General features: G+C 65.9%; 6 protein-coding genes across 6 annotated transcripts in view; 3 read left to right on the top strand and 3 right to left on the bottom strand.

Moving 5' to 3' along the window:
• EMIHUDRAFT_120543 (hypothetical protein) overlaps positions 1 to 2783 on the top strand; it is a gene marked incomplete at both ends in the record, with an annotated part of 5188 nt that extends 2405 nt beyond the window's left edge. The window contains 8 exons of the mRNA XM_005762931.1: positions 398 to 551; positions 668 to 759; positions 820 to 939; positions 1000 to 1185; positions 1343 to 1495; positions 1617 to 1653; positions 1760 to 1899; positions 2475 to 2783. Coding sequence (XP_005762988.1) covers positions 398 to 551; positions 668 to 759; positions 820 to 939; positions 1000 to 1185; positions 1343 to 1495; positions 1617 to 1653; positions 1760 to 1899; positions 2475 to 2783 — 1191 coding nt within the window. The remainder of the gene's footprint in view (positions 1 to 397; positions 552 to 667; positions 760 to 819; positions 940 to 999; positions 1186 to 1342; positions 1496 to 1616; positions 1654 to 1759; positions 1900 to 2474) is intronic.
• Positions 2784 to 6338: 3555 nt separating this feature from the next.
• EMIHUDRAFT_76946 (hypothetical protein) lies at positions 6339 to 7104 on the bottom strand (the record flags this gene model as incomplete). The annotated part of the gene is made up of 2 exons (XM_005762930.1): positions 6339 to 6413; positions 6541 to 7104. 2 exons carry the CDS (start codon positions 7102 to 7104, stop codon positions 6339 to 6341), a joined length of 639 nt encoding a protein of 212 aa, XP_005762987.1.
• Positions 7105 to 8188: 1084 nt separating this feature from the next.
• EMIHUDRAFT_248330 (hypothetical protein) lies at positions 8189 to 8677 on the bottom strand (the record flags this gene model as incomplete). The annotated part of the gene is made up of 1 exon (XM_005762929.1): positions 8189 to 8677. The coding sequence occupies one exon, from the start codon at positions 8675 to 8677 to the stop codon at positions 8189 to 8191; it is 489 nt and encodes a 162-aa protein (XP_005762986.1).
• A 738-nt stretch (positions 8678 to 9415) lies between these two features.
• EMIHUDRAFT_446189 (hypothetical protein) lies at positions 9416 to 10194 on the bottom strand. Its single transcript, XM_005762928.1, has 2 exons — positions 9779 to 10194; positions 9416 to 9715 (listed from the first exon to the last, which is right to left on the bottom strand). The coding sequence occupies exons 1-2, from the start codon at positions 9933 to 9935 to the stop codon at positions 9435 to 9437; spliced, it is 438 nt and encodes a 145-aa protein (XP_005762985.1). The 5' UTR covers positions 9936 to 10194; the 3' UTR covers positions 9416 to 9434.
• A 142-nt stretch (positions 10195 to 10336) lies between these two features.
• EMIHUDRAFT_248328 (hypothetical protein) lies at positions 10337 to 10660 on the top strand (the record flags this gene model as incomplete). Its single annotated transcript, XM_005762927.1, has 1 exon — positions 10337 to 10660. The coding sequence occupies one exon, from the start codon at positions 10337 to 10339 to the stop codon at positions 10658 to 10660; it is 324 nt and encodes a 107-aa protein (XP_005762984.1).
• Positions 10661 to 11147: 487 nt separating this feature from the next.
• On the top strand, positions 11148 to 11741 carry EMIHUDRAFT_317023 (hypothetical protein; the record flags this gene model as incomplete). The annotated part of the gene is made up of 1 exon (XM_005762926.1): positions 11148 to 11741. One exon carries the CDS (start codon positions 11148 to 11150, stop codon positions 11739 to 11741), a length of 594 nt encoding a protein of 197 aa, XP_005762983.1.
• Positions 11742 to 11932: the final 191 nt, after the last annotated feature.

Below are 11932 nucleotides of genomic sequence, written 5' to 3'. Positions count from 1 at the left end.
CTGCCCCGTACCGCCGCTGCCCGCCCCCTTTCAGCCGGTAGCCTGTGATTACCCTAAGCCGCAGATGTCCGCCAGGAGTCGCTCCGTCCGTCACCTCGCCGCCCCTCCGCCCTCGCCCTTCCCTCCCGAGCCGTCCCCGCCACCCCCTCCCAACATCTCGCCGCCGCCGCCCTCGCCCTTCCCTCCCGAGCCTTCGCCGCCGCCGCCGCCCGTCCTCTCGCCCCCACCCTCGCCAGTCTCACCCCCGCCCTCGCCCTTCCCGCCCGAGCCTTCGCCGCCGCCCCCGCCCGAGGTCGCCGCCGACGTCCCGACCCAACAGCAAACAACCGTATTCGAGGTTGGAGCGCCAGCGCCAGAGATTGGTTACTCATACGGCGCAGCGACGCCCGATCCGCAGGCAGCGACCTTTGGAGGAAGCAGCTATAGCTACGGCGCAGGGGACGCGAACGCGTGGCTCGCCCCCAAGCAAGCCTCGCAGCCACCGCCGCCGCCGCCGCCGCCGCCACCGCTGCAAGGCGCCGTGGCGGCGGAGTTCTCGACCCATGAGAGCGGTGTGAAGCAGGCGACGCGCAGCTGATATGTGCTCTAGATGTGCCAAGCAAACGACCGGACTGATCCCTCTCCCCTCCCTCACGGAAGGACCCGCACCTCTACCTTGCCCGCGGAGGCCGCGCCGACTTTCGAGGCAAGCACGGCCAAATGTACGCCTTCTTCTCGGCGCCTGGACTGGCGGTCAACGTCAAGACGGAGGATAATCCCGTGCTACACGAGCGGCTCGCACCGCTTGCCGACTCGTCACCTCCTTTTCTCTCCGAATAGGATGCATCATTTCTTCTCAATAAAAACCACCATCACTTGGAGGTCGACGGCTCGTTCATCACCGAGGTCCACATCGTGGCGCTCGTCGGCGGCAAAAAGCGCAAGGCGGCCAACTCGCAAGTGTCTACAGCTGGCCGCGCACTCCCACTCACCCTGCGCCACCTCCCTCCTCCCCTCCAGGTCGCGACCGCCTCCTTTTGGGCGTCCGAGCTGTCCGAGTTCAATACGGGGTGGCGGGTGGTGAACGGCAGCTGCGGCGGCGGCGGCTTCAGCCTCGGCATGGGAGAGAAGCGGCGCTGCGAGGAGCCCGCACCGTCACGGGGCACTCTGGCAGTCGGAACGGAGTACCCGTTCACCCGCATGGCTGTGAACAGGAGCTCGCGGTGAATGTCGGCTTCGCGAGCACCGTGTTTGCAGTCCACGGCTGGAGCATCAAGGCGCGTGTAGGGGGTTCGGGAGCGGGGTGTGCGGCTCCGCAGGCGTCGAGGGAGGCCTGGCGGCCTGACGGACATGGTTCCTCCAGGTGCGAGGAAACAACGTGTACGGCCGCCTCTCCGGCCCCGCGCACCGGCTCGATATGAGCTTCACCGCAGCAGACAGCGACACGGCCGCCCTCGCCATGCCGCACGGCCTGATTGGCCAGTCCTTCTCGGCGCCGGCGCGACGGGAGGGCAAGGTGGCGGCGGTAACGGGCGATGGTAGAGCAGATCCCGCATCGCGCATCCTCTCGTGAGAAGAGGGGCCTAGGATCCGCGCCATTCACGGTGAGGCTCAAGAGACGTGGTCACACACTTCAGGTGGACGACTACCCGCTGGAGGGGCACTTTGCAACAAGTGCGATGGCGGAGGGGGCGGTCGAGGGTGCCCCCCCCCCCGTCACGAGCTCCATTTCAGCCTCGCCCCACGAGACGCCGCTTCACCCCCCTCGCGCTGTTCACAGGGACGCCGGGGCTGTACGAGGTGTCGTCGCCGTACGCGACGAGCGAGTTCACCTTCTCGCGCTTTAGCCAGCCGCTCGGGGAGGCGGTAAGACCGCGCGGGCAGCACCACGGCGACCGGCTGGCACTCGACGAGAACGCGGTCGATGTAGCTGCCCTGTGAGCGGAGATTGCGCGTTACTGGGCCGCGCGGGTGGGGAGCCGCCGTGGCAACACCAAGGTAAAGACGTGCGCTATAGGTTTTGTAGAACTCGCGTGTCAGGCCATAAATGAACAACAAATCTCTCTCTCTCTCTCTAAATGAACAACAAAAACATCTCTCTCTCTAAATGAATGAAGAAAACGGACAGGCAAAGGAGTGGAAGTGTGGGAGAAGGACAGGGTCCCCACCTGCACGGGCACGGGATCTTGGAAGGACGATCAGGCCGCCGCGTTTTCTTCCTTTTGGATGCACGGCTCGGGGCGCCGACAGGTGCGTTGACTCATTGTGGCTAGGATCCTCGGGTGACGATGTCCTCCGGCCGGGATGGTCCTGTTCCTTTCCGAGCAGCGTCCAGTGGGCTCAGCAGGCTGCGGACACACCTCACTGGCTCTGCGACGCTGCAGGCCAGTGCCCTCCCCTCCTCCCTCGTAATCAATCGCTCCTTCCCTCAGCCACCCCTCTCCCCTCTCCCCGTGAGTGTCTCCCCGCCATGTGCCTCTCCCCTCCCCCCACAGGTGCAGTGCGGCGCCGCCTCCGAGGCGCTCACCCAGTGCCTCCGGAACCATGGGCTGTCTCTCGACCCGATGCTTCTCGTGTCAGAGCCGTCGCCGCAGAGCGACCTCTGCCTGCCGGCGCTGCACGCATACCAGCGCTGCGGGCGTGACGTGCTGCTGGTGCTCGAGCTGACGCGGCAGGGCGGATGCCAGGCGGAGGTGGCAGCGGCGAGGAGGTGCAACGAGGCTCCGTCGGCCAACTGCGAGTCGGCAGAGCTTGCCGCGATGCTCTGCCTGCAGCGTGGCGCGGCGTCGCGCCCGCCGGACTGACGAGGCGCGAGGGCGCGTCGCTCGCAGAGGCCATCGCACGCTTCGCTGTTGCACGGGCTCGCCGATGGAGCGCAGGGCAGCGCTATAGCGCTACCTCCTGCCGGCCAGAAGCAAGCAGATGCTCGCCTCTGCCCCTCTCGTGGAGGCGGAGGCGGGGGTCGCTCGTTGGAGACGACGATCTATCTCCTCGGCCGTACAGTTATTGCACTTACCTGGCGAGGCCAGCAGCGGGTGTGTGCGGGAGATAGAGAGAGGCCAGAGGCGCAGGAGAGCAACAGAGAGCGGGGTTTGTGTAGCTTGTACCTCTTGGGACTATCTTGGCGACCGTGAACTACGGCTGTACACGTTTACACAGAAGATGATCTAATTTAAAGTGCCTGGACCACGGTGCGTGCACCAACAGAGCCTGATGCCTGGCGCAGGCCCTCCCACCGCGCCCACACGGCCCTTCTGCCCACAGGTGTGTGCCCAGGTGGGGTGGAGGGTGCAGGGCGTCTGAACCACACGTGTCCCTCCATTCACACTCTCCCAGTCCTTCCTGGTCTAGTGCCCGTCTTCTCCGCCCGTCGTGCTGAGTTGGTCGCACCTTCGTGCTTTCTTCGTCCTTCAGACGTTTCACCTAGAGCAAGCAGGGCGGAACGCCCCTTGGTCCACCCGCCGCCCGGGTGGGGCTTGCACGTGGCAGCGACTCGACTGGTCGCGTCAGCCCCTTTGTGAAGCCTGACACGCTATCCACTGCTCAGGCCATGCCTGACACGCCCACCAAAGCCTTGGAGTATTCCGAAATTCGGGATCTCCTACATGGCGCTAAACAAGAAGCTGATGCAATGGTGACGGAATGCAGTTTCGACCGTGCCGCTGCCCTCGACGGGCTTGCGGCGAACCTGGCCACTCTTCTCGAGTGGAGCCGACTGCATCACAGCGATGGCATCGGTTTCTTCCTCATTACGAATTGCGCTGTCTACGTAGACAACATTGCGCCCACTGTTTGCTGCACCCAACACGATGCGGTGCGCTGCGCGCGCTACGAGCTGAAGCTGCTCAAGACGCGTGCCTTTGCCGACTTGCTCGAGTTCGTCGCCGATGACAGTCAGTCACCCACCGCCGATGATTTTGCGCAGGTCGGGACTGTCCACAAGACGGTCTCTGAGAGACAGGCTGCGGTTGTGGCCGAGATCGTCGTCTCCCAACGCGTCATCAAGCGGATCGACAACCTTGTCACCGAGGCGCTTCTCAAGGCCTTCTTTTCCGACGACGCACTGCGGGCCATCTACCGCGAGAAGGCCGACAAGGTCAGTGGCGCTGGTGGCACTTCCGTTGCCCTTTTGGCTGCAATCCGCTCCGACATTGCTGGGGTTCGCAGTGTCAACGGCCTTGCCCAGATGCTCAATGCCGCCATGTTCATCGGCTACTCTGGCCGCGGGGACGACGGCAGGGCCGAACTCGTGCGCAATGCCCCGGTCATTGTCTACCTGCTCGCAAGGGTCGCGCGCAAGCACGTCCTGATTGCCCCCGTCGTTGCGGCGCGTGCTCTCGCCAACTCGCCCCTGTCGCCCGACGGACAGGGCGAGGCCCCGCCTGACGCCCGCTGGGAGCATGCAAATTGGATCGGGGATCAAGAGCACGATCGTCGCCTTTCTCAGGACGCTATCCGGATCCCATATGGCGCAGGTGGTCCGGTCGCTGCCTGCGACGTCCTCGAGGTGTACCCTCGCAACGTCCTCCTCTCGAACGGCGATGTTGCAGGGGCGTACACCACGCGCCGCGAGTTTGAGGTCGCCCTCTACAATGCTGCGCGGGACGACGACTACCCGGAGGACACTGTGCCTCCCTTCCCCAACCCGGAGGAGGATTTTCCGGCGCCGGCAGACGTGGACGACCTGCCGGCGGCTCCAGTCCACCCCACCGCCGACGGCGCGTAGTTGCCGTGCCGGCGCGGCGGCGCGTCACCATCTCCGACGTCGAGTGCAACACGGGTCGCATCGTCGTTGACACTGGAGCCGCTGAGCACATTCACCCTGATGCTGACTCCCTCATCAACACCTCCCCCAGCGACATCACCTTCGTTGGCATGGACGGTGGCGAGGTCGAGGCCACCGTCGTCGGGGACCTGCCGCTCCGGCTCGTCGACAACACCGGCAACGAGTTCGACTACCTCTTGCGACGTGTCCACGCTGCCCCCGCCTTCGCCTTCACGCTCTTGGCTTGGGGCCCTCTTGAGTCCATTGGTGGGGCGCTCCACCTCGAGGATGGGAAGCGGTACATGACCCTCCCGGGCGACGCGCCCGGAGACGTGCACACCGTCGTCCCCGAGACCGACGGCGAGCTGTATGTCCTGCGTGGTCGCATCGAGGGCCCCGGCGAGCGACGTCATGCCGCCTCCCTTGCTGCCTTCCGCCACCCGCATACCGGCGAGCACCTGCGCCGCTTCAACCCCGTCGAGATCACTGAGACCATGTTCCGGCGTTTTCCTGTCAGCAGCGCGAGCCTGCAGAGGCTCTCTCGGACCGCCGCTGATGCCCCTCCGGCTCTCGAACGGGCGCGCGGCGTCAACGTTCCTGATGCTACCTGGAGCACTGCCAATGCTCCGAAAGCCGCTCATACTGGCACCATCACCCCCAGCGCCCCACGTGTTGGCGCTGAGACGCTGCTCGACGCCGCGGGCCCCTTTCGTGTCAGGAGCAAGAGTGGCTTCAAGTACTTCTACGTCTTTGTCGACGGGTACTCCGACAACACCGTTGCCCTCGGAGCCAAGGACGTTTCCGCTGCCACCCTCGCTTCACTGGTGCACGCCTACCGCACGCGCCTCTCTCGCGCCGCCAGCGCCATCTCCCACGACGTGGCGGAACGCCCCTTGGTCCACCCGCCGCCCGGGTGGGGCTTGCACGCAGGGAGGCGGCGCAGGCCAGGCCCCACGCCCAGCCCACACACAACATGTACATGTACATGTAGCATGTGCATGAGCATGTGCATGTGCATGTGCATGTTCATGTTCATGTTGTTGTCATGACTCATGTTGTTCATGTTCATGTTCATGTTCATGTTCATGTTCATGTTCATGTCGTGTACATGTCATGCACATGCACATGTGTGCACGCCCTCACTGCAGCCCTCCTACCTTCGGGGTGCGCCTCTCCAGCCGCTCCTCTGCGCCGTCTCACGCTCTCCTCCTTAGACGCGCTTGCCTTGGTGGTAGGCTCTCGGACATCCCGGCGCAGCTCTGACTCTGTGCGCATAGGGTCCGTGGCGGACCGAGTGGAGCCAAACGAGGCGGTGGTGGCTGGTGGAGGCATGGTGCACATGCCACAAGAGTCACACACACCACACACCTTTTGCGCGCGGCGCCCCGCGGCTTGCACTCGACTTATTGAGGGGGTCCATAGTTTTTGTGTTGTTGTTTGGAGTATACTTACTTTACGCGCACGACCCACGAGAGAGATGGTGTGTACAATTACAGCAGACAAGCGGACGCGAAGAGCGAGGGAGGACGTGATTGGATACTGCTTACCTGCGCGGCCCGTTTCGCCTCGCTCGCCGCCCGCTCCGCCCCGCGCACTAAGATGCGGCGGCATCAACAAGCAAGGGGATGGAGCCGGCGACCAGGTCCACGCAGTCGTGGTCGGTGATGTTCTGTGTGGCAAGGAGGAGCGGCTCATTGCTCGCAGCACATTGCAGCTCGCGGCGGGGAGGGTGGGAGCAGGGCGAGGGAGAGGGGCTGGGTGGGTGCGGGAGGGCCGGAGGGAGGCCGGCAGCACACCGTGTCCGCTAGCTCGAGGTTCACGAACGTCCGGTGCTCGTCGCGCGTCCACAGAGGCCCGGCGTGCCACGTGCCGGCGTGCAGCTTGACAAAGTGCCGCGGCGGGACGCGGAAGGCGTTGAGGCCGCCGACGGACGGCTCGTCGCCCGGCTGGTGCACGACCAGGTAGAAGTCCTTCTCCTCGCCGAGCGCGCCGAGGCACTGCGTTACGCGTTGGTGCCTCGTGATCATCGAGACGCTCAGCTCGCGAGGGCCATCGAGCCGCATCAGGTACAGCCGAGGCGGACCCTGCGAGAGGTCGAGCGACGCGTCGATGCCGCCCGCCGTCGCGTCGTACAGCTCGCCGTCCTCCGACTCGGCGACCAGCTCTCCAAACGCGGCAAAGTTGGCGCGCGTCGCCGTGCGCGCGCGGAGCGGCGGCAGCTCCGACGTCGCCGCCCGCGGCCAGCCGCGCCATAGCCTTCCGAGCCTCGACCCCCACTCGCCGTCCGGGCCGTCGTTCCAGGCTGCGGCCTCGGCGTCGAGGTCGCCGGAGGAGACGTGCTCCGCGTGCGCGCGCGACATGTCACGCACAAAGTCGCGCCGTGAGCCGCGCACCGCCGCCACGTGCTCCGCCAGCGCCGCGGCGTCGAGGCGGGCGGCATCGCGGCGCTGCTCGTCGCGCAAGCCGCGCCGGAAGGCGGCAGCGACGACGCACGCGTCCTCGAGCGACAAGTTGGCGCCTTGCCCGAGCGACGGGTAGATGGCGCCGGCCGAGTCGCCGCAGAAGAGGACGCGCCCGCCGAGCGCCGCGTATGCCGTCTCGGTCTGCTGCTTGCGGGCCCAGTGCGCCGCGTCGCCGTGCGCCTCGAGCACGCGCAGCACGAAGTCGCCTAAGAAGGCTCCCACGAGGCTCAGACAGGCTGCGCGCCCCGCCGCACGCGCAGCACGCAGTCGCCGATAGGGTCGAGCCGCGGCGCGGCGAAGAGGTCGCGCAGCACCGCGCCAGACCGGAGCGAGCCGTACGCCTCTAGCGACTCGTCGCTGAGGCGCACGTTGCCAAAGAGGCCGGTCTCCACCTCGCCCGGCGCAGCGCCGGCGCGCGCGGGCATGCGCATCAGACCCACGCGCACGACGCCCTCCGCCGCCGCGCGGATGGCAGTGTCGCCGCCGTACCTACAGGGCGACGCATGTGTTGTGGGGCCCGAGTGTGGGTTCGGGGGCTGTTCACAGCGGTGTGCTGAATATGTGTACGGCGAGCCTCGGTGGTGCCGCAGACAGCGGCTCCCTCTGCTGGCTCGCATCTCTGCTGGTTCGCATCTAGGCGCCGCACTTGGCGGCCAGCGCGGCGGCGTCGGGCCGGTTGTACACTCGCCACAGAGGGCCCTCCATCGGGGGAGGCGCGCCGGGCGCGACGATGCGGAAGTCCGCGACGTAGGGCGGCCCGTAGCACGGGACTGCAGGTGCGAGCTGCTGCCGCAGCGCGGAGTAGCGCCCGTCGCACGCCACCACCAGGTCAGCAGGGAGCGTCTCGGTGACGCCTCCGCCGCGCGCGACAGTCACCGCCAGCTCGCCGCCGCCGCCGCCGCCGCCGCCGCCTGCCGCCGCCACGTCGTCGACCCTCTCGACGGCGGCGCCTGTCGCTTCATCACAGCACACGTGGGAGCTCTCACAGGGCGCAGGCCGAGCCAGTCGGAGCTGCCGCGCCGTACTCGACCAAGTCGTCGCAGCGTGTGGCAGCGTGGATGCGGTCCCAGCGAGCGACGAGGCAGGGCTCGTCGGCGCGGCCGTCGCGCACGACGTCCTCCAGGTGATAGAGCACGTCCCCCGCCATCGTGCGCGCGCTCCAGTTGCGAACCTGGCAGACATGAGAGAGCTCATAAGAGCCGAGCGAGGCAGCAGCTTCCACGCCTGCCAGCCTCGCCTCGAAGCCGACGGCTCGGATAGCAGCCATGAGCTCGGGGTCGGTGTCGGCGAGAGCGGCGCAACCGTTGTGATTGAGCAGCACGTTCAGCCCCGGCGGGCTGGCTAGCTCGAACGGCCGCCGCTCGAATGCCCTGACATGAAGCAGCTCCGGCCCGAACCGCCGTAGCTGCCGCAGCAGCACGTTGCCCGCGAGCCCGCCGCCGGCGATCACCACGCGCAGAGGGCGGCCCATGGCTGCTGGTCGCCTTCGCGGTACGTCAGTCAGTCTTTTTGGTGCCTTTCGCCGCGTCGTACCCCAACGCGGAAGGGGAGGGGGGGGGGGGGGGGCGGATACGTTTGGATTCCTACAGTGGGTTGCGGGCATTAAGAATTTTACAAGGCAGGCGGTCGCACGACACGATTCACGCGACAGGCGATTAAGAAAACAGGATCGCGTGGCACGCCGCCGTTTCTAAGCCTTTCCACAGCCCTCATCCACCCCACGCCGTGGTTTCTTAGCTCCGGCCGGGCGGGGCACTCAATCAAGCCAGAGCGCCGGCCCGAAGGATTTTTAGGTATTAAAGCTGCGGAGCCGGAGGTATTAAGCTGCGGTCCGCGAGGGCGATGCCAGAGTCTGCCGCCGAGTCGGCTCTCTGGATGACGGGAAGACGCACACACGCCTCCATCCACTCCACTCAGAACTCCGCAGACTTGAAAAGTGACAAGTGCGCGCGCCGCAGCGCGAAGAGAAATTTTGAGCTTCAGCTGGGGCTCCCGTTCACACTCGTGACTGGCCTTTTCTCGGGGCCGCGCCTGCGGCGCGCCGTGGTTTCTTAGATTTTCGCGGAAATCGCTTGGTAGGGTTTCTTGATGGTAAGGTTTCTTAATGCCCGCAACCCACTGTACAAGGGCCTACACAACGCCGCCTCTTTTCTTTTTAGTAAACTCGTTTTCTCCAAGTAAGCTAAAAGTACGTACAAGGGACATTCTGCAGAGATGCAGGGAGGAGCTCAGCCTTGGGAGGAGCCCAGGCAAGAAAGCACGACGGCGGAGAAGGCGTCGGGCGGCGCCTCGTTCGACGTCGAGACACCGGCGAGCTTTGTGAGCTCACGCAGCTCCTTGATCGTGAAGGCCGCCTGCAGCACGCCCCGCCGGCCGAGGATCGCAACCTGCCGCACCGCGGACGCGAATTCGCGGACGCGCGCAGGGCGCAGCGCCTCCACCGACCGCCCGCTCGCAGACCGCGAGGTGCACCGGCCTTTAAGCCCGCCGGGCCAGAGAAAAGAGAAAGGCGCCGCCAGTTCAACGCCATTATAAGGGACACTTCTGTCATGTCATGTATGTATGTATGTAGGAAGGTGAAGAACAGTCAGGCTCGGACTGGACACCAACGCGGTATGGGTGGACGCTGGACAGATGACGACGACACGCACGAGCGACACACAGACACAAACAAGCTCACAAGACACACAGCCAGCGGGCTGCCACACACCCTGAGTAGGCGTACACATAACTCAAGGCGACATCCTCCCTGTCGCCCCCCCCAGCACTCCAAGGTGCCAAGAGAACAAACAAGGGCACAACAAACAACAGACGGCAGGAAGTAACATGTGAGACTAGAGCAGACCGCTCCGCCTCTAGCAATCTCGCCGGCCGGCGAGGCACGGACGAGACCGTGTGTGGGTCTAGTGAGGTGTCTATGGACGCCCTCCTCACAGGCTAGCGGCCTACTGCTAGCCCTAACTCGCACTCAAGGGAGATGTCAGTTCATTGGACGATGGAGAAAAAGAAAACAAATCAAATCAACTGTGTGTAGGCGGAGCTGTGGAGCACACCGAGCTGTGGGCACACGGCTGGTGGAATTGCTGCGCGTAGCACACCGAGCACACCGGGGCGACAGGACACCTGCGTGATGCCGGTCACCCTTGAGGCGATCGACATCTCATTGCCCTTTATTTTGTCGGCATGGCCGCCGTCGGCATCATCTTCTGGGCTCGCGGCGGCGGCGATGGCGGTGGGCAGGACGAAGCAGAATCTTTCTTCCTCGCTCGCGGGCCGCAGTATGCGCTGGCCAGCGGTAGGGCTTTCGCTCTTTGTCTCCAACGTAGGGTCGGAGCACCTCCTGGGGCTCGCGGGCTCGGCATCCGCCACCGGAGTCGCTTGTGCCTATTTTGAGTGGTCGGCCGCGCTCCACCTTCTTCTGCTCGGCTGGCTATTTGCTCCGGTCTACTCATAAAAAGGGAGGAAAGATCCCATAAAAAAAGAGAGTCTCTAAATCTAAAAAAAACGCCGGGTCATCGTGCTCCCGGCTCAAAGCACGCCGACCACGACTGGGTGAGAGACAAAGCAGCAGCCCGCCTGTTCGCGCCGACATGTTCTCCCTCGGCATTTCTCACAACCCTCTTGTGCGATGGCGGACAGCGTCGGGCCGGCGCTCTGACGGTGTGTGCTCAGCGCAAACGGCCGCCTCGACCGAAGTGTGGGATCTCGAGGAGGAGGCGTGCATGGCTCGGTGCAGCTGGCAGGCGGCCTGTACCGGGTACGATTTCCTGCAGCGGCAGCTGAAGAGCTCTCGGAGGATGACGCGCTGCCGTCTCCACACTTCGAGCGTCTCCCACGTGCTGCCGATGCCGGGGTCGCCCTACGCAAGATGCCTCGTCAAGGAGACCACGCAGCGTGCTCCGCAGCCGCAATCGCTCCCTCCATCTCCGCCTCTGTGGGAGATGCCATCCCCAGCAGCGCCACCTCCCCCGCCGCCGCCACCCTCTCCGACCTCGCCGCCGCCACTGCCGCCGCCGCCGCCCGACCCGATGCCGCCACCCTCACCGCTACCGCCGCCGCCACGACCGTCGTCGCCGCCGCCCTCGTCGCCTCCTCAACCTCCGCCGCCGCCACCCTCCCCTCCGCCGCCGCCGCCGCCCTCGCCGCCGCCCTCGCCACCGCTGCCATTGCCACCGCCGCCGCCACCCTCGCCGCCGCCGCCACCATCACCACCTCCGCCGCCGCCGCCGCCACCAACACCACCTCCGCCGCCGCCGCCGCCTTCCCCACCGCCACCATCGCCTCCTCCGCCGCCGCCGCCCTCCGCACCGCCACCCACGCCTCTGCCGCCGCCGCCGCCCTCCCCGCCGCCGCCGTCGTCGCCGCCGCCGCCGCCGCCGCCACTCACCCCCCCTCCTCCGCCGCCGCCTCCTTTCCCACCGGCGCTCCCTCCGATGCCGCCCGCTCTGCCGCCCCCCTCGCCGCCCTCGCCGCCGCCTTCACCCCCACCACTGACACCCCCACCCTCTTCGACATCGACCTCGTCACCGCCGTAGTCGGCGGCGCCCTTACTGTTCTATACATCGATACAGGCCATCCTTTCCGCAGCCTCCGAGGTAAGCTTCTTAGGAAGCCACATCCGCCTTGCTACCACCCAGGAAGGGAGTCACCATCGGTAGGCGGACAACAAGCACTTATTTGGTAGAGTCAACACTTCGGATTTGAAAGGAGCTCCGGGAGAGCTGGG

The sequence above is a fragment of the Emiliania huxleyi genome (genome assembly GCF_000372725.1).
Source record: "Emiliania huxleyi CCMP1516 unplaced genomic scaffold EMIHUscaffold_656, whole genome shotgun sequence".
NCBI classification, from domain to species: domain Eukaryota; phylum Haptophyta; order Isochrysidales; family Noelaerhabdaceae; genus Emiliania; species Emiliania huxleyi.
This window is presented reverse-complemented; position numbering and strand designations above follow the sequence as displayed.